At 47.3% G+C, this 25,657-nt stretch overlaps 1 protein-coding gene across 2 annotated transcripts; it reads right to left on the bottom strand.

The window, feature by feature from the left end:
• Positions 1-14: 14 nt before the first annotated feature.
• BSDC1 (BSD domain containing 1) lies at positions 15-24,900 on the bottom strand. 2 transcript variants are annotated; one of them, XM_045548387.1, is made up of 11 exons: positions 24,843-24,900; positions 24,518-24,578; positions 18,600-18,716; positions 15,818-15,985; positions 14,161-14,215; positions 11,920-12,035; positions 11,414-11,482; positions 11,169-11,247; positions 9,772-10,254; positions 3,557-3,660; positions 15-2,002 (listed from the first exon to the last, which is right to left on the bottom strand). In XM_045548387.1, exons 1-11 carry the CDS (start codon positions 24,851-24,853, stop codon positions 1,970-1,972), a joined length of 1,296 nt encoding a protein of 431 aa, XP_045404343.1. In that variant the 5' UTR covers positions 24,854-24,900; the 3' UTR covers positions 15-1,969. The 2 variants fall into 2 exon arrangements, with proteins under 2 accessions (XP_045404343.1, XP_045404344.1); XM_045548388.1 differs by lacking the exon at positions 15-2,002 and having other exon boundaries at positions 3,560-3,662; positions 9,773-10,254; positions 24,843-24,875.
• Positions 24,901-25,657: the final 757 nt, after the last annotated feature.

Raw genomic sequence — 25,657 nt, 5'->3', positions numbered from 1 at the left:
ATGGAACCAAAGGGCCTTATTCAGACTTCCCTTTTATTATGGCTGACAAGGGATTTTCATACAGGTGTTTAACTAAAGTTAATTAAAATAGACCCCAGAATCATACACACACAGGGGGAGGAGAGGAGAGGAGGAAAATGACCAAGAGCAATTGGAACCACTGTTGCTGCAACTTCCTTTCCAAATAAAAGCAGAAGTGTTGGGCAGAAATGGCCTCCTGACTCCTTGTCTTGGTAAGAAGCCTGTTGGGGGCCCTGTCCCCTCTTCACCCCAAAGGCCAAGCTGAACCTGGGAGGAGGACAAGGGACTTCCTCCAGACCCGGGCTATCCCTCAACCTGCCTCTGGCTCCAAGTGGAAGCCACCCCTGCACAAGCATGTGTGTCCCACTCTGGCCCAGTGAAACTGCCGTGGGGGACAGAAACAGATCCCCAGACACCTTCCAGCTTCTGTTGAATCACTTTAATGCTGTTAACGGCAAGTCTGTAAAAGGTTCAGGACAAAGTTCTTTTTTCTTTTTTAATTATAAAACTAACAGCTGTTAGAATCTTTTTTTCTTTTTCCTTTTTTTTTTTCTCGGCTACAAAATACTCTGGGGGAAATGCATTATAATTTAAAATATATAATATTGCACAAACAACCAAAAGGTTAATTAAACTAAAGAAATAATTACAAAGAGAAAAACCCCATCCCATCAAAAAAAAAAAAAAAAGATTCAGCATTCTCTCCATCCCACCCCCTCACTGAAGGTTTGAAGTGGAAGTGACCACCACTCTCTTGGCGTCCCTGACCACGATCCCTTTAAATCACTGGTGAACACACCAGATTATGTACAAGAATCACCAGAGCAACATCGTGAAGCACCAGGGTCTCCAGGGATTCCTGCAGCCCCTCATTCCCCCAAGAGAGGTGCAGCTTTACCAGAGTGGAGGGTGCGAGCCACAAAGGCTGGGTCTGTCTTCAGGAAGAAGAGTGTTTGCAGAAGCCCACTGAGCATCTCAAGGTCGCTCCCAGCACATCCCTTCAAGACGCAGAAGGGTTGAGGCGGAGAAGCTGGGCTCACCGGAGTTGTAAGAACTCTGCTTTGATCACTGCTCTGTACCGCTGGTAGCTGGCTTATGTCCTAAGCTACGGGGAAGTCGAGGTGGGTAGCTGGTTGGACAAGGTATCCTGCCAGGCAACGCACAGAAGGGCCTGAAGTGGCCCCCTCCCTTCTTGGGGAGGGGAAGAAATGCAAGAGTGGACTACTCTTGCAGGTGGCACAGCTGGGCTAAGGACTTGGGTGCATCTGACATGAAGAAGCCCTAGGAAAGGCATGGGGACGTACCAGCATGGGCTGGAGGAAGGGAAGGAGGTGGGTCACGGTTTGGTCTCTAGATTCTGAACCCCAAGGAACTTTTCCAGGAATGGAAAATGCCTGGGAGGGGGAGATTCTCAAGAGAGGCAAATTTCCCAGAGATGAGTGCCTCTTACCCACTGGGATAGGAACCAAAATGTGTTCGCTCTCTCTGTTTAGCCAGGGGGAGGTGGCGTGGCCATCCTTGCCTGCTTATGGGTGGAGAGTGTGTTGTCTCGGCTTCCTTCAAGAGACTGGTGGTTTAGCTTCGGTCTACACAGGCAAAAGGGCCAGAGCTATCCCTTGGGACTTCCCAGGAGGAAGTCCCCAGGAACGTGGGTATTCAGCAGAAAAATGTAGGCTCTTCTGGTGAGGGGGATCAGTGTCCTCCCCCTTAGGTCATCCTATGGTTGGCACAAGTCAGAATTCCTGGCTTGGATTTAGAGAGCCCCTTCCCAGGTGTGAGCAGAGGCCCAAAGGGCCAGCAGGGAGCCACCCAGAATCTGTGCCCAGAGCTCTGGTTGGCAGAGGAGATTTGGGGAACATTCTCAGTCAGTGTCTTCCAGGGCCGAGCTGAGACGAGTGAGGGAGGTGGGAGGCGCCGTGGGTGGGGGAGCAGCTCGCTCTGGCTCCCCTCACTCCCAGTCCTCCCACTCTACATCTTCCAGCTGTAGATGGGAGGGGATAATGGAGAGCACAAATACATATTTACTCCTTTGAGTAACCCAGACCCAACCTCCCCTTGCTGGGCAGAGCTGCCTCCATCCCCCACCCCAGGCCATACCAGGCCCACACTGGGCCTTTACTGTGAGAGTAAACCCCTAGTCTAAGGAACGTGTCTGGGGAGCAGAGCTGTCCTCTGCCTGAGAGGTGGAATTTTCTCCTGTTGCTACTCTTGGCCTGCTGTCATCTGAGCCCTGGTATGATGGATTACAGAATGATTCTGCTCAGGTATACTGTGTGCCAAGTTTTAAAGGGGGCTGCAAAGACACTAAAAGCCAGCAAGCCCCTGTGGCCTGAAAGGGCACCATGCGCCTTCTCTGCCCTGGGTATAGTGAGGTCACAGGTGCAAAATGCCCTTGGGTACGTAGGTCACTACCTCCCCCAAGGCTTCAGTTTCCTAGTATGAAAAACAAGGCCATTCAAATGTCTTTCTCATCTGCCCACCTCTCTCTAGCAGGTTCCTGAGTTACATGAACAACGGAAGGGATCATGTGGTTTGTGTATGATGGTGAAAGTAACACTGACGTGAATCGAATGTCTGGGCTAGAGCCTCCTCAGTCCTTCACTTACTAGTTGTGAGAGCTTTGGACTGTTCTAGCCGCTCATTCAAAATGATGCACTCTTTTTTTTTGAGACAGTCTCACTCTGTCACCCTAACTAGAGTGCAGTGGCATCATCATAGTTCATTGCAACCTCAAACTCTTGGGCTCAAGCAATGCTCCTGCCTCAGCCTCCCGAGTAGCTGGGACTACAGGCATGTGCCACCACACCGGGCTAATTGTTCTATTTTTAGTAGAGACAGGGTCTCACTCTTGCTCAGGCTAGTCTTGAACTCCTCAGCTCAAGCGATCCTCCCACCTCAGCACCTCCCAGAGTGCTAGGATTACAGGCGTGAGCCACTGCACCCAGCCTCTGACCCACTCCTGATGCTGGAAGGTAGCAAAGAGTAAGACCGATAAGGCCTCTCTGAGCTTAGTAACTGGAATGGGTTTTATGGTGTTATCACTAGTATCTATCGAGTGCTACTATGTTGCAGGCACTATCTGTGTCTACCTGCATTACCTCATTACAGCTTATAAGCCAGGCCTTATAATGATCAATTTCATGTTTTAGATGGGGAAACAGGCTCAGGTTAAGTAACTTGATCACCTTGGTCTTTTGTTTCCAAGGCCAGGAATCTGCTCAGGCCCCACACCTGGAGACCATGAGTCAGAAGGTCTGGGCAGGGTCCTGCACCTGTATTTTTAAGTAGTTCCCCAGATGATTTTGATGCAGAGCTAAGGGCAAGAAGTCTCCCATCCATCCACCCTGGAACTGGGGGTAAGCAGAACCTGCTGATGACAACTGTTGTGGGCCCGAGTGAGAGGCCCCTTCCTGCAACCTGCCACTTCAGATGGAAGCAAGGATCTCCCTGAGGGGACAGCTGGGCTTAGTGGGGAGAGTTCTCAGACCCTGGGGTCACTGGGCTTGCTTCCTTCTGGCCAACCAGGCCCACTCACCTCGCCAGAGGCATCCACTTTGGAAAGTGCCATCTGCACTTCTTCTTCGGTCATGTCTAAGTCAAAGTCCTTCTCCCAGTCCTCACTGATGTCCGTGCTTGAGCCTGGAACCATGAGCCACAGTGTGAAAGGCAGGCGGGGGCAGGGAAGGGGTACCTGAAGAGGTGGTAGCAGGGGACGACAGCGTTCCTTAAAAGGGCCTGACAAACACACATTGCAAGTCTTTACATTCTCTTTTCACTCTGGCTCAGCAATCTCACTTTTAGAAATATATTCTAAGGAAAAATCCTGGATTCAGCCAAAATTTAGCCACATGTTCACTGTAGTGCTATTATAGTGATGAAAATGTAGAAACAACCTGAAAGTCCACTGATAAGGGATTATAAAAAGAAATGGTGTAGTTACATGATGAACACTGTGTGGCTTCTAAAGGTTAGGCTGTAAAGAACTTTATGTCCATGGCAAAATAGTCTTAAACTATTAAGTGAGAAAAAGCAGGTTACTAAAGAATGGAAAAGCACTTTGGCCCAGAGGCTCCAAGGGAGCCACAGAAATCTCCCTGAAGAAGTAAACAATGAACCTCTTCCTCCTCACTCACTCCATTCTACCTACACTGATCTTACGCCTCCTGAAACACACTGGGCACACACCTACCAAGGGCCTTTCACAGGCTGTTCCCTGTACCTGGAACTCTCTTCCTCAGATATTCACAAGGCCAACTTCCTCACCTCCTTCACGCCTTTGCTCAAATCTCACCTTCTAAATGTGGCCTCTTCTCACTGTCCTATTTCAAATTGCAACCCATCCCCCTTACTTTGCTCGAATTGCTCTTTTTTCCATTATGTTTATCACTTTCTAACATATTACATAATCACACTTAATATGCTTATTGTCTATTAATAGAAGAGCTAGAATGTGAGCTCCATGAGGGCAGGGATCTTTGTTTTGTTTTCTTATGTATTTTGAGTGCCTGGAAGACATAGTTGGCACTCAATAAATATTCATGGACCCTCTTCTCTAAACCAGGGGTTGGCAAACTATGGCCCCTGGGTCAAATCCAGCCAATCACTTGTTTTTGGAAATCAAATTCTGGATCGTACCCATGTCCCATTTGTTTACATATTATCTATGGCTGCTTTTGTGCTACAACAGCAGAGTTGGGTAATTTCAACGAAATATTTCTCAAAAAGCCTAAAATATTTACGGTCTGGCCTTATGCAGAAAAAGTTTATCAACCCTTGCTGTAGGTAGTTCTAATGCCTGCTAAAGTCTGACAACCACTACTCTAAACATCCATATTTGGGTAAGACTTCTTGTGGGCAATATTAAACATGTACACGTGAAAGTTATTATTAAGAAGCAAAATGCATAAATAGATCCTTTAAAAAAGTATATACAGTATGGTTCCACTTTAAAAAAATATGATCATAGATGCATGTGCACATGCAGAAAAAATGAGCAAGATACCCACAAAAATATAAGTTATCTCTAGGTGATGAGGTCACGGGGTGATTTTTCTTGGAGCTTTTTTTTTTTTTTTTTTAAAGAGATGGGGGTCTCACTCTGTTGCTCAGGCTGGAGTGCAGTGGCACGATCATTGTTTATTGCAGCCTCAAACTCCTGGGCTCAAGCAATCCTCCTGCCTCCACCTCCTGAATAGCTGGGATTACAGGCACGCACCACTGTACCAGGCTAGTTTTTAAATTTTTTGTAGAGATGGGGGTCTCGCTATGTTGCCTGAGCCGGTCTCAAACTCCTGGGCTCAAGTGATTCTCCTGCTTTGGCCTCCGAAAGTGCTGGGATTACAAGTGTGAGCCACCGTGCCTGGCCCTTTTTGTCTAAAATGAACACATATTACTTTGTAATAGTTTTTTTTTTCTTTTTTAAAGCACCTGTGAAGAGTGGGTCCTTGATCCTCCAGTGGCACGATTGGTAAATATTTCTGTTTCTTTTGTCCAACCTGCTCTTCACCAGGTGCCCAGGCTCTGAGACCTCCCCGTAAGCCATGCCCCCACATTCCTTATAAGGTGTCTCCCACTATCCTCTCTTCCAGCCACAGAGCAGTCTCTGGAGCCAGGCAGGCCTGAGTTAAATACTGCTTCTTTATCTACTGTGTAGTCTTGGGCAAATTATTCTGGGCTTCAGTCTATTTATAAAAGAAGAATAGTCAGGCATGGTAAGATATTCGGGAGGCTTTAAAACAAACAAACAAACAAAAGATACCTAGATGGATAGAATCGCCCTGTAAAAAACCACTGGAGGTGGCCAGGAGAGGTGGCTCATGCCTGTAATCCTAGCACTCTGTGAGGCCGAGGTGGGAGGATTTGCTTGAGCTCAGGAGGTTAAGATCAGCCTGAGCAAGAGTGAGGCCTCGTCTCTACTAAAAATAGAAAAATTAGCTGGGTGTTGTGGCATGTGCCTGTAGTTCCAACTACTTGGGAGGCTGAGGCAGGAGAATCCCTTCAGCTCAGGAGTTTGAGGTTGCAGGCAGTGAGCTACGATGATGCCACTGCACAAAATAAAACACTGTCTCAAAAAAAAAAAAAGAACCACTGGAGGAACTTATTTCTTAAAACAGGTACCTGGGTGACTGTGTAGATCTGCAGTTTGAGAAACAATGGTGTTAGAGCTGTGAATGTAAAGTGCCTGCTACACATATATATATACTGGGTATTTAACAAATGGAGACACATTTCTTCTAAAGGCATTGTCATGGAGCTAAGTCATTTTGCACATGGCCTCACAGCAAATCAGGGTAGATCTGCAACCAAGACCCAGTTCTTCTGACTCTGCATCTAAGTCTCCCAGTGCCTTCAGGACACTTTGGTGGCACTCATTTGGCTGTCAGTGCAGGCTTCCTGCAGGTTAGAAGCAGGACTCCTGGCTGATTCCTCACTTCAGAGCTGTGGCTGTGGCCATGACAGCATTCCCTAACCTGTTGCCCTCTAGGGACTTGAAACTCCCTCTTCAGGCTTAAATGCTAGGGCAGACCCTTTCAGGGGTAGAGAGAAGAGTATCAGCCAACACTTGTGGAGCATTTCACATGCAATTCTGGGATGGGTATTAACAACAGTCCCAGTTTACAGATGAGGAAATGAAGGCTGGGGTGGTAGAATGAGATGTGAAGCTGGGTTCTCTCTGCCATCTGCCTTCTCCCACCATCATGTCCTGTCACACCAAGAGAGCACTAAGATCTCCATTACACTGCATGCAGCAGAGAAGTGACCTATGCAACAATAATCTAAGACTTCAAGATGGGGTTCTACTGTTTTTGTTTTGTTTTGAAGAGAGGGGAGTTTTCAGGTGATTACTAACCTCACAGTGCTGTCACTCACAGTTCATTCTGTTCAATTGGCTCTCCGCTTCCCCAGGTAAGAAATTGAGGTAAAAATTGCTCCCAGGTCACAATCAGTCATGAAATGAGGCCTTATCTCCCAGGCTCCTCCCAGGCTCCTTCCAGGCCCTAATCTCCCCTAACCTTCACTGCTGAGAGAAACTGAGCAGGGTAATCTCTCAGATCAGATGGATCCTGGGACAAAATGCAGCTGGGGAAGCAGCTCTGCAACAACAGGGATCACCCTGGGATCCTGGGAGACCTCGTGGCCAGGCCACCCCAAGAGACTGATGTATCCAGAGACCAAGCCTCATGTCATCCTGGGACACAGGCACAAGAGAGAAAAGTAGTCACTGTTTCCAAGCCAGTCTTTTAAGATTTACCCCCTCTACTGTTCCCACTGTCCCAGCTTAGCCCAAGACCCTGGCTTCCGCCACCTAACTGACCACAGTCGCATCCCATGGGTCTTCGCAGCACATCCCCAGCCCCTCTTCACGTGCCCCCAAGTGCAGCGGAGGCAGCGCAGCAGAGACCACTCCCATAATCTCAATTTCTGCCAGTCTCCAACCACTCATTTTTTCTGATCACCCTCTTTGTAGCCCAGTTCCCAATGGAACCCAGAATTCTTTAACCCTCCAACTGTTTCACTATCCCTCATTCCCTCCCTTACCCAGCTCCGGTTCCATGAGCCATCATTCTGATCACTTCTTACATATACTTGGACTTTCTTCTTTTCATCCATTGATTTTACCCCCTAACTTGAACCTTGGTTAAATCCAACTCCCCATCTGCTCTATGCCTGTACCTGAGCAACTGAATATGGCTGGAAAAAAATACAACAGGGCTGATGGTCTCACTTAAAATCTAAGACCACTACACTTCAGTGGGCCCTAGGATCACCCACCAGCAACCCCACTGTACCTGTCAGGTCCATCACCTACTCTTCCCTTTCCTACAGGGCTATTTCACAACTATTCTAATGATATATGGGGTGGGTGATTGATCTCAGTTTCCTACCAGTAGAAAAATGGGGAAAATCGCACAGATCTTTTAGGGCTTTTGTGAGGATCGGGTGATATGTACATTAAGTACTTAACACAGATTCAGACAGAAAATGCTCAGAGAATGTTACCTTTTATCATCACCACTTCCCCCAAAGCAGGGCTCCCCTCAAATCTTCCCTGGTTGAGGATCTATCGTGAAACAATTACCCTCAATTGTTTCAGGATAGATCAGCTATGCCCATAGATCCTATTTACAAAGCAAACAGAGGCTTAGAGAAGATCAGTAACTTGTCTGAAGTCACATGGCTTATAAACAAAGCTGAGATTTGAACCCAAAACTGTCAGAACCGAAGCCCTATGCCTCCACACTCTGCTGCTTTATAGCACCAAATCCAACCTTCTGAATCTAGCTTAAGATTGTGAGTTCTTAAGTTCTATTTCTGAGCCAACCCGCCCACCTTTCTTGTACTTTCTTCTCCTAGGAGACAACAAAGAAAAGTGGGCTTTGGTCACCACCCCTTATATGTGCCCCATGCCCTCTGCTATTAATATATGGACTTTGTAGGCCCCCTCAGCCTGGACTACCACTCCCCAACCCCTGTCTCAAACTCGCCAACTCTCTTATACAACGCCTGCCTCCTTGGTGAAACTCCTGCTGATGCCCAGAGATTCCTTCTTTCTCTGAATTCCTCCAGTACCAAGCCTGGCCCTCCCACTTCAAGTTTTTCATGAAGACTGTAGCTTCTGCCCCTCCGCTCTCAGTGTCCCATAAAGAGCAGGTAGGAGCTCAATGGGTGACACCCCACTGAATCAGAGCCAGAAGGAAAGCACTGCATAGGAGACTGGAAACCCCATGGTTTCCATCAGGGAGCAGGGTGGGGGTGGGGTGGAGCCCATTTCCCACCCACTGCAGCAAACTGGTCCCTCACTGTGCCAGCAGGTCAGGCCTCACCTGCTGGGCGAGCTTTGTGGCTGTGACTGGTACTGAGTGGTAGTGAAGACAGGAGCATGTGTGTGTGAAGGGTTGCGGGCGGGGGGAGGGTCTTGCCAACAATCAGCTATCTCTGGAGGGGTATTTTGGATGTGGCAAAAAAGTTGACACCAGGGCTTTAATTCCTGCAGTTACAGAGGTTGCCCTTTGACATAAGGAGTCTCCAGTCTAAAATTCCATTATACAGATAAGAAACTGAAGCTCTATTATTAAAGCTGGGTCACTGTGAGTTCATGATTGTTCACTTTATCCTTCTTCAAACTGTACATAAGTTTTGTTTATGTATTTCCTAATAATAATGAAGACTTAGGGAAGCTGAATGACCTTGCTAAGGTTACACAGGGAAGAAGACCCTTTACATCAATGTCACAAGGAGTCCCAACCCAGGGCAAGGCTGAATTGTCCAAAAAGATAGAAATTGGCACAGTGTGGTAGTTAAGGGCATCAGCTTGGAGTCAGACAGACCTGGGTCTGAATCTGGGCTTGCTGGCCACGTGAACTTGAGTGAGTTACTTAACATTTCTGGGCCTCACTTTCTTTGTCTGTAAAATGAGGACAATGACATTGACCTCACTAGGTTGTAAGATATAAGTGAGAAATTAAATGCCAGGTAACATATTTAGCATGAGATCTAGCATCAACCTTACTTAAGTGACTCCTAAGGCCCCGACAATTATAACATGCATTCTTATTTCAGAGTTTATGTGCACCTTAGAACAGACGAAACACAGTGGTAAATAGTCTACATAGCAGCTGTCATCATTATCAATATTGCAAATGAAGAAAACCTGCTCCTAGAGTCCTAACAAGGAACAAGGAGACAAGTTGGCCTTGTGAGGTGGCCCTGCCCCCACACAATCCCCTGGGCTCGAGGCTCCAGACCTACCTTTTTTTCCATTGTTGGAGGGTGTAGACTTCCCACTGTCTGAGTTCAGCTCAAACACCCGCAAGTCTGTGGGCACCTCCTCCCTCAGAGTCTCTACTCTGGCTGGAGGCCTGGGCTCTGGGCCGCTGGGGTGGCTAGCAGGGGTTTGGGACTTGGAGGGAACTGGGGGTGGGGGTCCAGTCTCGCCCGCATCCACAGCCGGGCCCTGTTCCTCCAAAGATGCCTCTAGCAGCTTTTGGGACAGGTCCTTGGGCAGCACTGGTGCCTCAGGTGCAGTGGTGGCAGGGTTAGCAATCTGCGTCACGACGGAGATGCTCTCGCTGCTCTCTGATGGAGTCACCTCTGTTGGGGGCTCAACTGGGGTCACCAGAGTCTCTTCACAGGGGCTCTGGGGACCAAGTCCTCCTTCAGGGGATGCAGAAGTTTTGGCCACAGGAACCTTTGCCTCTTTTGGAGATGTGGGTGAAATGCCCACGGGCTCCTCTGTAGAGAGAGAAAGGTAGGGGAACGAGAGCAATGAACCCTGGTCAGCCCCAAGACAACCTTGGAGCTCTCACGTTCTTGCCAAAGTTAAGTCTAATCAAACTAAATAGCGCCATTTTCCTCACACCTTTGCCATGATTGTTCTCCTGAAGATACTCCCTGATAGTCAAAGTCCTGCCTACCCCTGGGGCCTAATGCCTGGTGGGCTTCCAGCAATACAGCTCAAGGTGATATTATACATTAGAAAGCCAAGGCTTGAAAGCGAGTGAGTTTTGGGTTCAGGTCGGGCTCTGCTACATCCTAGGTGTTATGGCAAGCCACTTAACTTTTAACTTACCTGCCTCGTTTGTAAAAGCAGGATAATGGAGTTGTGATAAGGACTCTACCTGCAAAGCTCTTAGTAAAGGCTGGGCATATGGTATAAGCACTTAATAAATGTGTTAATACTGTATCATTCAGGTGGCTCCATCATGCTGTTCCAAGTAGAGCTAACAGGCAGAGAATGCTCAGCTTCTTCCCTAACCCAGAGGTTCCCAGACCAGGTTGGGCATTATCACCACGGGAGCTTGTTAAACAAAGACGTTTGGCTGCATCCCTACAGAGTGTTATGTAGAAAGTGGGGAAGGGAATCTGGATTTTCAATAAGCTCCCCAGTGACTATGAAGCGGCTGATCCATGGGCTGGCAGGGGAATCTGCACCAATTGACACGTATGATTTCTGTACCTAAACTCAGGGTTCCACCAGCTTTGTTCAACATCCCCTCATTAGCTCCCCTATCCTCAGCACAGACAATGTGCTCATTTCCTACTCTTCCCTGGGCACCAAGTCTCTCCAGGCTTCAGAGAGCATGGGCCAGAGAGTCCTCCAACAGACAGGATCTGTCACTTGCCCATCACCTCTCAACGCCTCTTACCTTCTTCCTCCTCCCAGCCAGGCTCTTCAGAGATGCTCTGTTCTGCTCGCTGCTTCAGGGCATCCCTCCGGGCCTGCTCCTGAGTGTGGGGGAGCAGATGGCCAGGAACAGTCAGGGCACCTTCTTCCCAAACCTGGTCCTGGTCCCAGAACTCGTGGCACCCTGTGTCCTTTTCTTCCCTCAACAAAATCCAGCCTGGTTCCCCCAGGGCTGAGTGGGGACCTCCCGGGGCTAGGCCAGCATACCTGCTCTAGCTGATGGACTTTATAGAAATACCGATGCCAGAATTCTGAATGGGAAACAGCTGCTGGAACCTGGAGGGAGAGGAAAGTGGAGGTGAGACTTTGGGGTGTTTGTGTGGGGTCTTGTCCCCATCCTTATCAGTCTACTCCCAGCCAGTATGGATTTCAGACACAGTAATTGGCTTAGCAGTGACTGTCAGAGCACTTCCACCCCACCGAACTTTTAGCCAGACCCACCTTCCTGGCCCAGTTTGGCCAAGGAGGGAGATAAGAACTCCCATCAGGCTTTGCTGGCCCTTCCCTTTCTCGCCATTCTCTGACTGCCAGAAGTCTGGCAAATCAGCTTCTCCCATGTGGCTTGTTGGCCCAGGACATGGCTGGTCTGGCTCTACAGGGTCTCCCACTGCTCTCTGGGTCAGATGACTCCACAGTGACTCTGGACATGTCCCTCCCACCTCCCGACACCTCAAGCCTGGAGCTGGCTGAGGTCCTGTGGGCTGGGCCCTCACCATCTTGGTGTAGAGGGCCCGGATGGAGGGGCTGCCTACAAGGAGCTCTGAGATCTCCCCCTTCTTCTCCTCCAAGCAGAACTGGGAAAGCCAGGCGTCAAACAATTCCGGGGGCCCTGCAGAGGGACAGACGCTGATGGTCAGTTCCCTGGGTCTGGGGAAAGAACACTGGACCTACAGAACATACCTAAGCCTGGACATGGACAATGAAGAAAGCTTAAGGGTTTTGTCAAAGCCCACTGGCCCAAGGTTGGGGGTCAGGCAGGGTGAAGGGGTGGGTGGGCCTGAGATCAGGCTGTGGCACCTACATGATCTCCAGAAGGGGCTGCAGTCTCCATTTGCTAATATCCCCACTCATTTTTAGCACACTGAACCTGGCAACTGAATCCCTTCCGCTCTGAAACAGCTGTTCTCAGGTCACATGACCCCATGTTGCCAGAGCCAATGGCTATTTCTCTGTCCTCCCCCATGTGACCACGCTACAGTTTCTGGCCCTGGGAGCCACTGCTTTCCTCTGAAAGCCCTCTTCTCTCTGGACTTCTCAACTCTTTTGTCATTTTCCTCCCACTTCTCTGGTTGTTCTGAGTCTTCATGGACTCATTTTCCTTTCCTTTCCCTTCTCACTTTCTATTTTTTCCCAAGATAATCTCCACTGAACCACAACTTTCAACCTCCTCTTCTTCCCACTGACAATTCCTGTGCCTCTCCTTGGAGCCCAGATTACCCTTCTGGACTCAAGATCCAGAGGTCCAGGTGTCTCGTGGATACTTCCACTGGCACAGATAGTGCAAACACAATGTGTGCTCATTTTTCTTCCCACTTAGTTATCCACTGGAAACTCTGGAGTCATCCTATCTCCTCCCTTATCCAATCACTCTAGATTCCACTTCTTCGGTGTCTCTTCAACACATACCTTCCTCCTCGTTCTACCTGCCTCTTCCTTGGTTCTGGCCTTACCTCTGACATGGGGATTCCCAACATGCCTCCTACCTGGTCTTACTGTTTTCTGTCTCTCCTTGTCTATTTCATCCTTCACAACATTGCTCCAAGGGCTGCTTTATAAAATGCAAACTCTGATCACCCCAGGCCTCAAACCCCTTCAATATTGGACATGGTGCCACGCATCTGTAGTCCTAGTTACTTGGGAGCCTAAAGCAGGAGGATTGCTGGAGCCCAGGAGTTCGAGGCTGTAGTGAGTTATGATCTTGCCACTGCACTCCAGCCTGGGCAACAGAGCAAGACCTTATCTCAAAAATAAAAAACAAAAACAAAACAAAACAACACCCCCCCCACCCCGCCAAATAACCCTTCAATAGATCTCTATAGGAAGGCTTCTTAAGCTAGGGTCTACAGATGGGCTTCAAAGGGTCAAAGAATTCCCAAAATGCACACAAAATTTTGTGGAGAAAGAGCATATCATTTAACAGATTTTTAAAGGCCTTTGTGACTAAAAGAAGGTCTAGAACTCACTACTGTGGAGCCTGTTAGGACAAAATTCAAACTGCTTGTTGTGGTACACAAAGCCCTTCACAATCTGGCTCCCCCTAGCAGCTCTCCCTACCTTCACTCCCTCACACACATACTGCAATCCAGAATTACCAAAAGGCTGCGTGCTTCCTGCTCTTTCTGGACCTTCAAATGTACTATTGCCTTTGCCTGAATACCCTTCGCCACTTCTAAAAGTAAAACTAGTTTACTTTTAACTTTTCCTTGAAACCTCAATTCCTAGGTTCCCAGGCTGGGTTGGGTGCCACTGCCTGTGTCTTTCTGTAGAAGCAGTCAGTCCACTGTCTGTATCCACTATCTCTGCTTTATTTACTGTTTCCTCTTTCTCCCTCTTAACAGCCAGTTCCTACAGGGTTGGACCAAGTTGGGGGTTTGACTCATTTCTGATCTCCAGTTCCCAGAATGGGGCTTGCTGCGTGGCAGGGGCTCTGCAAACAGGAGCTGAAGGGAAGGCAGGCAGGGGAGGAGGGCTGGGAGGGAGGCTGAGCTGAGGATGAAGGATGAGGCATGAGGGGAGCAAAATCTCCCCTCAGAGGGGGATGAAGACAGCTCAGTTTCAGAGAGAACAGGGGAATGTCAACCCATCCCACAGAGTGTAAGGTACACTAGCCCCACTCTGGTCCCTCTACATAGGGGATCCCCAGCCTCTGCTAGCTGAGACAAACAGGGCCCACAGCCCAGACCCCCTTGGTCTACCTGCCCTCCAAGCCCACCCCCTCACTGCTACCCTCTCACCATCTGGTTCATTGCAGTAGGTTGCTGGGTCTGACTGCAGGCTATAGAGGCGAGCCTGTAAGAAACAAAGAGAACAGAAATTCTGGGGTGTTGGCATAGAAAGCACCCCATCTCTGCCAGGGTACCCAACTAACCACAACCTAGCTCCTCCCCTGTTGGCTGCCATACCCACAGGGCACTTATCAATTAGCACTGGCACAGGGAGTGGAGCACTGAGCTAGGAGTCCCAAACTGGGGCTCCCAGATAAATGGTCTTTCACCTAATATTCCACCCCTGGGAACTAAGAAAATATAGTGTAAGCAGGCTACAAAATTATATGTATAAAATGCTTTCAAAGCCAGGTATGGTGGTGTACGCCTGTAATTCCAGCTACTTAGGAGGCTGAGACCGAGGACTGCTTGAGCCCAGGAGCCTTGAGCAACACAGTGAGACTCTGTCTCAAAAAATAAAATAAAATGCTTCTGAAGTATGTAAAATTTGAAAAATGTTAGTACCAATATATTAATAAAGTTCAAATTTAGGGACAAGTTTTGAAATAATGCAAAACGACCCTCCCCGATTATAACCATCCATCAAGAATTTTTAAATTTTATAGCCGTTCTGCCAAGTGATCTGTAAGCTGTATTCCCACCAGGGCCACAGGGTGGCAAACTTAGCTGGCAAACAGAAAGCCCACTCTCCTTCCTCAATATTTCATGAAGCATGGCCTATGTGTCTGCATGAGAACTTTAGCATCCTGGCCACCATACAGTGTGCAAGAAAAAAAAAAAAAAGAACTTTAGCAAGTGGTTTTGGTGATAATTCACTGTTATTATAACTTAAAATCTTATCATGTAAATATTTCCACAATTCTGCAGGCATGTTCACCAAGTCGTGGCACTAATGCTAGTGCTAAAAAACATGTTTGAAAACTTGGTACATTTGGAATGGAAATTTAACGTGATAAAATGCTACAAACAGGGCCTAACTGCCATGATACCACACTCTGAATTTAGAAGAAAAAACTTAGGAGAAAACATTTCATGAAATAGAAAATAAAATGCAGCAGAAATATACTAAGAAGGCTGTTGATTTCAAGTGCTGTAAAGGCACCTCCTCGTCTGCCTATGTTTATTCCTACTGGAAAGTACTCTTATATAACCCAAATGTAAAGAAGATTATGCCTCCAAAGATGCTCTCCACAGCACTCCTTGTTATGGTTGAAAGCTGAAAGGAATCCAAATGTGCAACTAGCGAAATAACTAAATAAATGATGCTATATTCACTTGCAAAAATGTAAAGACATTAAAACTTGTGATTAGGAAAGATACTAATAGTTTTGTTGTAAAATTTTTAAAAGCCAGTTATAAAATTGCATGTACCAAGCATCTTTTTTGTTAAAAAGAAAAATACCCAAACTATCTTTACCTATATTTGCAAACAGAGAGAAATGGAAGGTTATATACCAATGAGAAATCAGGAGTTCTCTTTGGGTGATGGGACTATTGGTTTAAAAATAATTATTTAATATCTTCTTGCTCATTATTCTCCAATCTATGTAATAGTTATAAACACATATTTATTTTCTGGCCTGAACCTATGTTACTTTTGTGAGTATAGTTGGACTCTAAAGCCCTGTGCTGTCAGGCATCTACAGGAGAGGCGGCCAGTGAATACCTTGGTGCCATCGTAGGGCTCAGCTGTGCCAGAGGGTGTGCCCATTAGGGTGATGACATCGCAGTCGATTGTTTTATCCGGTGAGGGGGCAAAGGTGTCTGAGATCACTCCTAGGAAGTCGGACAATCCCTTCTTCATTTTTTCCGTCGCTCCTGAGGAGCCTTCGGTCTGCAGAGAGAACCGGCAGAGGAAGCAAGTGTCTAGGAGAAGGCTGTAATCTGGGTATGAGGGGTAGAACATCAGGGCAAAGGTGGGGACCAGGGAAATGCTCACAACCCTTCATCCCATCTTTGTGGCTGGAGAAGGAGAAGGAGGCAGCCAGGGCCTTCCATCCCTCAGACAGAGAGAACAGGGCTGCAGTAGGCCTGTGTAGATCAGAGCAGTGACCTTGATTGGCTGTTTTATCAAAATTTCAAGGCCAGTTGGCTGATCAAAAATCGGCAGGAGAGGATCCATGCATGGACATTTTGGCAGGGAAGAGGGCCTATGGGTAGAGTAGTGCAAAAGGTACTAGCTTTGGAGTCAGATATGGATTTGAATCCCAGCTCTACCACTTGTTAGTTATGACACCTAAACTCTCGCTGAGTCTCAGTTTTCTTATCTGTAAAATGCGGATAAAGTATACATCTTCCATAAGGTTACTGTGAAGATTAAAAGATAAAGCATGGACAATGCCTGGTACACAGCAAATACTTAATGAATAGCCGTATTGTAATATTACAATTTCATCATCATCATTGCTCAGGAAGTAGAAGTATTTTGTTGGGGAAATATGGGCAACATGAGAACAGACAGCCTTGACTTGCCTGGGACCTAGGACCAGTCAAAGGTCAACGTATGACCCTCCTGAAAGAGGCAAGTGGGAAACCAAGCTTGAGCCATACTGGTCAGAATACCCTCCAGCAGGTAGGGTTGAAGTGCTGAGGGTCGGGGTCAGGCTCCAAAAACCTTGTGGAAAACTATAATATTTACTCAACTTTTTAAAAAATTTTGAGACAGAGTCTCGCTTTTTCCCCTGGGTAGAGTACAATGGCATCATCATAGCTTGCTGCAACCTCAAACTCCTGGGCTCAAGTGATCCTCCTGTCTCAGCCTTCTGAGTAGCTGGGAATGCAGGGGACTGCAGGTGTGTGCCACCACATCCAGCTAATTTTTTCTATTTTTGGTAGAGATGGGGTCTCGCTCTTGTTCAGGCTGGTCTCGAACTCCTGACCTCAAGTGATCCTCCCACCTTGGCCTCCCAGAGTGCTAAGATTACAGGCGTTGGCCACCTTGCCCAGCCTAATATTTACTCATGATTAAGCTGCCCAGGCATTATAAACCCAGAACCTATCATAGTGCCTGGCATATGTTGGCACAGACAACATGGCTAGACTTATAGCAGTTCAGTAGGGTTACTACTTGTCATTCATGCTCATCAATAGCTGTGGTAAATAGGCAGACAAAATAAGCTTGGCTAAAAATATTCCAAAACTTGGCTAGGGCCAGGCGTGGTGGCTCACGCCTGTAATCCTAGCACTCTGGGAGGCCAAGGCAGGTGGACTGTTTGAGCTCAGGAGTTCGAGACCAGCCTGAGCAAGAGCGAGACCCCTTCTCTACTAAAAATAGAAAGAAATTAGCTGGACAACTAAAAATATATAGAAAAAATTAGCTAGGGATGGTGGCACATGCCTGTAGTCCCAGCTACTTGGGAGGCTAAGGCAGAAGGATTGCTTTAGCCCAGGAGTTTGAGGTTGCTGTGAGCTAGGCTGATGCCACGGCACTCACTCTAGCCTGGGCAACAAAGTGAGACTCTATCTCAAAAAAAAAAAAAAAACTTGGCCAGGCACAGTGGCTCATGCCTGTAATCCTGGCACTTTGGGAGGCTGAAGTTGGAGGATCACTTGAGGCCAGGCGTTTGAGACCAGTCTGGGCAACATATTGAGACCTCATCTGTACAAAAAAAAAAATTAGCTGGGCATGGTGGTTCATGCCTATAATCCCAGCTACTCGGGAGGCTGAGTCGGGAGGATACTTCATCCAAGGAGTTCCAGCCTGGGAGACAGAGCGAGACCCTCTCTCTAAAAAAAAGAAAAAAAAATCCAAAACTTGTTTTTTATAACATGGTCTCTAATCACAAGGTAATTGATTCAGCTTACTCTATTATCCTTTCCAAAACTTTATTTTAAGAAACATATTATGGCAATAGGCAGAGATTTAACAATCAGAATGTTCGTTGCAGCTCTGTGTATAATACTAGAAAAAAACTAAAACAGGAAATTAGGAACTGGTTAACTCCACATAATGGAATGCCATGCCTTTTAGTATGCTTTAGAATGCGGTTTACAACAATTATTGTCAGTAAGTAGGTTTTGTACAAAACATGGTATTCAGTTGATCCCCGTTTTGAAAAAGAAAGTGTACATAAGGGGTATACCCTCAAAATATTAACAGTAGTTATCTCTGGGAGATGGAATTATGGGTGTTTCCAGGTCTATCTCTTTCTTCCTTCTTTCTCTTTTGTTTTACTTACCTGTATTTTCTAAATTGTCAACAATAAATGATTTTGCTAATGGAAAACATTTGCTAAAACACTACAGAAGTGGGAAAGCTAATTATTACTTATGTAGCTTGTTTGCTTGCCAGACTCAATTCTTTCAAAATGAGAGGAATAATAATCCCCATGTTTTCCTCCCTAGGGGGATAATCACCCAATGGTAGAAAGGTTGGGAACCGTCACCAGGATCCTAGGGCAGGTCAGGCTGCAAGAGGCAGTTGCTCGGAGGGTGTGGGTAGTACTCACAGCCAGCTTCTCCTTGACCACGCTGGCCGTGGCTGCAATGGTACAGGCCGTGTCATGCTGCACCACCTGGGTAAACTCTGTCAGGTCCCGCTTCATGAACTCCAAGGCTTCAGAGGACTAGGAGAAGACAGAGAGGGATGCCAGGGCCAGCTGGCCCCACCACCCCTTATTCGTGTTCCCTCTGCTTCTTTAGTACCAGAAGACACATGGAAATCTCAAGTGACACAAGGAGCCTGGGCTCACAAACAATGCTCACTTGTCCCAGTTCCACGACCTGGGTTTACCCTACAGCAGAGTGCCGGGGAACTCCTGCTACTCTAAGCCTGGGGGCTGAGTCTCAACCCACGCACTCATAAACTATGTGGCCATAAGTCAGTCTCGCCTAGTCCTCAGTTTTCTCCTGTAAAACTAGGGAGGTGGCCTAGATCAGTGATTCTCAAAAGCAAACTGGGGGAGGCGGGGCACATAAAGTCTGAAAACAAAACAAACTTTGACAAATTGTTTTGATATGCTTCAAATCATACTTGTTTCAAATTTCAAATAACATGAAGAAAAGGTGTGTGATTTTTTTCTCAAAGAAAAGTGTTTCTATTTTTACTTTTTTTTGTTACAGCGAAATTGAGTTGATATGAGGCAGTATGTGAAATTATTTGTCTTCAAGTCTTGTAAAATATGTTGTATTAGTAACAGCAATAGCTTTGAAAGCTTTTCTGAGTAATTCTTAGTAATTTAATATCAGTAAAAAGGCATGGGAATTTTACATTCAACAAAGGGAGGAAGGGTCAAGAGAAATAAATACTAAATCAGATTCTCTCAGAGGCCTTCTTGGTTCCACCATTCCAGGGTTCTAGTCAATTTGGGCAGAATTGATATTTGCTCCTGTCAAACCAATCTGCTTACTCACCCTGCACTCAGACACAGCTGGAGGCAGCCGGCCCTCATGCCCTGTCTTTCTTCATATTCACCGACTCTAGGATGCTTTCCTGGACCCTCTCTCTCCAGGAAGTGGTCACCCCCTCCCATCCCTCTGTTAGCTCTATCATTTTAAACTGGTTTTATCATCTGCATTCTTTGAAGCATCTTTTTGAGTGCTCTGGTGGCTTATTCTTTCGGGAAGGGCCTGCCTACTTTTCATTAGTCTGGGAAGTCTCTGAGTGGGACGATCGCATGTATCAGCTAGAGGCTTCTCTAGGGGTGAATCATGCCTCCACATCAGACTCAGAACCCCTTAATTGGGGGTGGAGGGATTATTTATTAATTCACACTTTCCATCCACACTGCCACCACCTTACTCCAGGTCAACCTGCTCTTTCATCTGGACTCCTCCCAGGTTGTATCAGCTACCTCTCCTTCATCCTCCTTATGACACTTAGTGAGTGCTCTGTCATTCAGGGCAGACCATGTTGCCCTCTGCTTTACGTTCTTCAATGTTTACACACTATCCTAAGAACAAGTATAAAATCTTGTCCAGGCGCAGTGGCTCACACCTGTAATCCTAGCACTTTGGGAGGCCAAGGCAGGAGGAGGGCTTGAGGTCAGGAGGTCAAGACCAGCCTGACCAAGAGCAAGACCCCATCTCTACAAAAAAATAGAAAAATTAGCCAGGTGTGGTGGCACGTGCCTGCAGTCCCAGCTATTCAGGAGGCTGATGCAGGAGGATCGCTTGAGCCCAGAAGCTTGAGGTTGCAGTGAGCTATGATGATGCCACTGCATTCTAGCCTGGGTAACAGTGAGACTCTGTCTCCAAAAAATAAAAATAAAAAAAACTTTACCTTCACTTACAAAGCTAAATAATCTGGCCTCTAGCAGACGCATTCTCTACCACTGTGGTCCTCACTGAGTTCCGGCTGGTCTTCCTCAAGTTTCTCAAATGTCCTAGCATCTTCCCTACCTCAGGGCATCTGAACACATCATTGCCTCTTCTTGACACAAAGTTCTAACTCTTCACAACAAACAAGTGAGCAAACACAATGAATGAACCCTCTCACCTGGTTAACTCCTGTTGTCCTTCAGGCCTTCAGGCTTCACTTCCCTAGAGAAGCTTCCCTGATGCCTCCTCAGGCTTGGCTGGCTCCCCTGCTTTGTCTCTTCTTTAACATTTATCATACATTAGATTTATGGTTACCTGTTCAATGTCTGTCTTCCTGGATAAGCTGTGAGTTCCATGACACAGAGCCCATGTGTTTTGTTCACTGATGCTTCCCCAGTGTCTGACATAGAACCTGGCATATAGCAGGTGCTCAAAAAATGTTTGCTTGTTAAATTTACATGTACCAGGGCAATTTTAATTACATAACCATTTGTGTGACTGCCTGATGAACAGCTGTTTTCCCCACTAGATTGTGAGCCCTGAGGGGACAAATATGAGCAGACATGGTGCTTGCCCTCAAGAAGGTCATGCACTATTGGGGAAAATACTCACATAATAGTGTTGATGTGCAAGGGTAGAGTGGTGGCCAGTGTATTATGGGGAAGTTAGGAAGATTTGGCTATGGGAAGCCTGGGATGGGCCCAAAATAATGAATAGCATCTAAGGAAGTATAGAATGGGATTTACTGAAGCATTTTAGTCCTGATGAACATAAAATGTGAAGAAGTGGAGCAGGATAAAGCTGGAAAGGTTGCCCAGGGAAACCAGGGAGGGCCTGGCCAGCTCTGTGGATGACGAGGAGCCACCAAAAGTTTAAAGTGAGTGGGACAGATGAGATCTGCATTTTCAATAGGTCACTCTAGTGACTGGCACAGAGGATAGGTCTAAGGGTGAGAAGATTAGAAGAAGGATGAAAACCGGTCAGAAAGCTGTTGCAATAATCCAGGCACGAAGACAGAAGAATATGAGTAAGGACAGTGCTAGAATGGACAGAGAGGATGAGAGTGGTTCAAGAAATAATAGGCCAAAAAAGGTGGATTTTGTGATTAAATAGATATGTTGACTGAGGACAAGAAAAGATTCATGAAGAGCCACTGGCTACTAAAATAGGTGACTGGGTAGCTGCAGTGCTGCCAGTTAAGTGAGAAAATACTGAAGGAAGAGCAGATTGAGAGAGAAGATGGTGACAATGACTTTGGGCATGCAGAATCTGAGGTGACTGTGGGTTTATCTGAGATAGCTGTCCAGCAGGAGCTATCCTCAAACACTAAAGCTCAGGGAAAAGGACTAGGAGTCACCCTAAAATGAAAGTAGAGAAGGCCAGCTATGAAGAGTTTGTAGAGTAGACAGAGCAGTGGGCTGAGGACAAGAGTCCTTAGAACACCACCCTTAAGGGGCAGGCAGAGGAAGATGAACTCATGAAAGAATTTGGAAAGTCTGGAGAAGTATATAGAAAATTGAGAGAGAATTATGTCACAAAAGCCAAGAGAGTAGAGTTTCAAGAAAGGGGGAGTGATCACTAGTGTGAAATGCAGCAGAAAGGTCCAGGAAGATAAGGGCTAAAAACTACCCACTGAATTTGGCAAATGGTAGGTGAAGCTGAGTGTGAATACAGATAAGCTTATAGACGGTGGCCTCAAGGGTGGGGAGGGAGTTAAGAAACATCCTGCTTGTTGAAATTTCAAAAAGTAGGTGAAGTTTTCTCCTGGAAGTGAAAGGGATGAAGTGGTTGAACAGGGGACTTAAAGGAAGAAATAGTTTTTTGAGAAAGTTTCTGAAGTCAAGGGGAAGAAAAGCAACTTAGAGACTGAAAGGCCTCTTGGGGAGTGCTTGGGCCCAGATGACGTTGGGGAATCCGTGGTGGAGCCACAGAGCAATGTGCCTTTCTCTATCAGTGTGTACACACAAGCACTTGTTTGTGTATATAGAAGGATGAAATAAGAGGAGGTAAGGAGTAGAGGAAAGCAGATTATAGTACCATCTCAGAGTTGTAGTCTCCAGGGCAATGTATTTTTTTTTTTTTTTTTTGAGACAGAGTCTCACTGTTGCCCAGGCTAGAGTGCCATGGCGCAATGTATTTTTTTTAGACAGGGTCTCACTCTGTTGCCTGGGCTAGTGTGCAGTGGTGTCATCATAACTCACTGCAACTTCAAATGCCTGGGCTCAAGTAACCCTCCTGCCTCCTGCCTCAGCCTCCCAAGTAGCTAGGAGTACAGGTGCGCACCACCATGCTGGACTAATTTTTCTATTTTTTTTATAGAAATGGGGTCTTGCTATGTTGCTTAGGCTGATCTTGAACTCCTGGCCTCAAGTGATCCTCCCACCTCAGTCTCCCAAAATGCTGAGATTACAGGCGTAAGCTACCACACCTGGCCTAGGGCAATGTATTCTAAGGGGTGCAAGGGAATTGAGGGTGCTGAGAAGTGGGTGGTCCAGATGAAGCCAAAATGGCTCCATCCAAAAGGAAGGAAAAATGGGCTAGTGGTGGTTTCTAAGAGGTTTCCGTATCACCCTCAGCACTTAATAAAATGCTATATAGCACTTACTATATGCTAGGTATTTTTCTAAGTGCTTTACATATGTTAACATTTAACTCTCACCGCAATTTCATTAGGTAGGCATTGTTAGCGTTCCTGTTTTACAGATGAGGAACTTAGGCCTAGAGAGGTTAAAACACTTGCCCAAGTTCATATAAGAGTAAGTTGCTATTAAGTCTTCTCTTTCAAAAAAGGCAGAAACAAATCCCCTCACCCCAGTTCAAACTGGAAATTCCCTAACAATGAAGATGGAAGGCTGACCAACTATGTTTTTTCTTATGGGTAAGACCAACCTTGAGGGAAACACACAGGAGGCCCTCATGCAACACTTGCTTAATGAATGTCAGATTTTCCTTCCAGGAAATTGCTCAACAGAAAACACAGTACTTTGGGGTCTCTTCCATTAAACCTTGGAGTGAAATCCTCTCTTAGTCCTTATCAACAACATAAAGAGCTCAGGGCATTCTCAGATGTTCTGGGCTGTAGCTGAGAGGCTGCCAAGTAGTTCCCAGGCCAGGGGAGGAATAAAACGCTCCCAGAGTAGGAGACTGATTTAAGTGAGGTCAGAAGCCTCCTGGAGTCTGCCCTGAAGCAGGACTCACTCCAGCTGTTTGAGGTAAGTAGTAATTAACTTTTTCCACAATTCAGTTGGGCTGGTTTTGACAAACTAGCATGAAATGAAAAATGGAATATACATTGGCATTGCCCACTGGCAAAGCCAAGCATCGCTCATCCCACAGGGATTGCTCAGCTAACCAGTCAAGGCACTCTACTTTCTGGCCATCAAATCTCCTTCCTCACCCCTTTGCAAACCTCTTGCTTAGAACCCAGCAGGCATCAGTGTGTATAGCTCATGCTCGTCTCTGGACTAGGTTGTTGCTTTTCATTCTGTCTCCACCGGGTTGGCCTCACTGAGGCTCCTTCCCCACACATGGCTTCCCTGGCATGTTTTTGACTACCTAGACAAGCCCCCTACTTTCCTTGCACAGCATTTATCACAATGGTAATTAAACAGCTATTTATTTGACTATTTGGTTAATAGCTTCTCCCCACCAGACTGTAAGCTTTGTAAGGCTCAGGATTGGATCTGTCTGGCTAAAGTCTGAATCCTCCGGACCTGTCAGAGAGTGCTCGTTGTGGCAAATACTCTAATATTTGAATGACCATAGGAGTAAGTTTTTTCATTGCTGGAGTCCTTTTTCTTCAAAGTCTATAGCAAATGTTCTCTCTTCCACGAAGAAGCTGTGCATTTCTTAAACAGGAACAAATTGCTCCTTCCTATGGATTCCTACAAAAGAGTCGCTCCGGCCTTTAGAACTATCCTTATTTCACTGTGGCTAGTCTGCGTCGGGGTCTGTCTTCCTGTGCACCGGTAGGGCTAAAAGTAGGGCCCAGTTTGGCCTCATCCTCGGGACCTAGCGCCCGAAAAGTCGGGCGGGGCTGGTCGGACCAGGTTGCAATGAGGCGGCGCGGGGCCCTGCCCGTGGGAAGAAGGGCGCTGGCCCGGCTTACCTTCTCTTTGACTGCCTGGTAGCTCTGCTGCAGCCAGCTCCGCCACCATCCCACGTCCTCCCTGTGGAAGACAAACACATCTGGCGGCCCCGCAGTGCAACTCCTGCCCGGCCAATGATCAGGTCTCAGTTTTCCCCTCAGATGTGCCCGGCAGGCCGAGGCTTCGCAGACCGCTTCCCCACCCCTCACACTGCGACTCCGCTCCGCCCTTTCAACTCCATCCACGCCCGCGCTGACCTCCTGTTCCCCACAAGGACCCCGGCCCAGCACCCCAACCCTGGGAGAATTCAGGCCCCAACGCCTGGAAGCAGAACGACGGGCTCACCCTTCCGCCATCTTGCCTGCCTGACATCACCACTATTTACTGACCTTTGACTGCCGACTCGGCACCGCCCCCTCAAGCACCGCCCCGGAGCGATCGGCCCAACCCTCGCGCCAGCACGGGCCTCAGCCCAGTCCCCGCCCTGCTCCATCGTTAGGCTCCGCCTCCCTGAGCTCTGTCCATGCTCTGTCACGAATTCAACCTTAAACTCCTCCCCTGAACCCTCGGCCCAATCATCATTCAGGCCTGTCCTCAGGCCCCACCCCCCCAGCCTCCTCGACTCTAAGTAGCAGCGGACGTCCAATACGGTGGCTTCTGTAAGCCAAAATGGTCCACTGGCTGCGCGGCGGCGAATTGGAAGCAGAAAGAGGCTGGGGAGGGAGCTGAGTTGGAACTCGAAAGTCCGGATCCCAGAGCGCAGGGCTAGGACTGCCTCCCTAGGGAAACGTAAAACCAGCCGCGTTAGCAGCTGCTTGGAGTTTTTTCGGACTAATTCAAAAACCCCAGACTGCCGAGCTCTGGGCCAGAGTTTGGAGGAATGTGGAGAATTCAGAAATGACTATGATGCAGCCTCTGGAGGGCTGCCAGGATACTGGGGAGACAGACACAATTACCTCCACCTCAGCCGTGGGGGGTGGCCCTGCTGAGAGATCCGGAGACCGCAGGGCGGCGGGGGAGGGGATTGAGTTCCACTGAGTTGGGAGGGGAGAGATTCCACAGCACACATACTATGTCTTGCCTTCCTTTCTGCAAGGATGCACTTTAGCTAAGGTCAACCCTTCCACTTGTACATTAGATCCCATTGTTTCTTTCTTCTT

Source organism: Lemur catta, chromosome 3, assembly GCF_020740605.2.
Source record: "Lemur catta isolate mLemCat1 chromosome 3, mLemCat1.pri, whole genome shotgun sequence".
In the NCBI taxonomy this organism is placed as follows: Eukaryota; Metazoa; Chordata; class Mammalia; order Primates; family Lemuridae; genus Lemur; species Lemur catta.
This window is presented reverse-complemented; position numbering and strand designations above follow the sequence as displayed.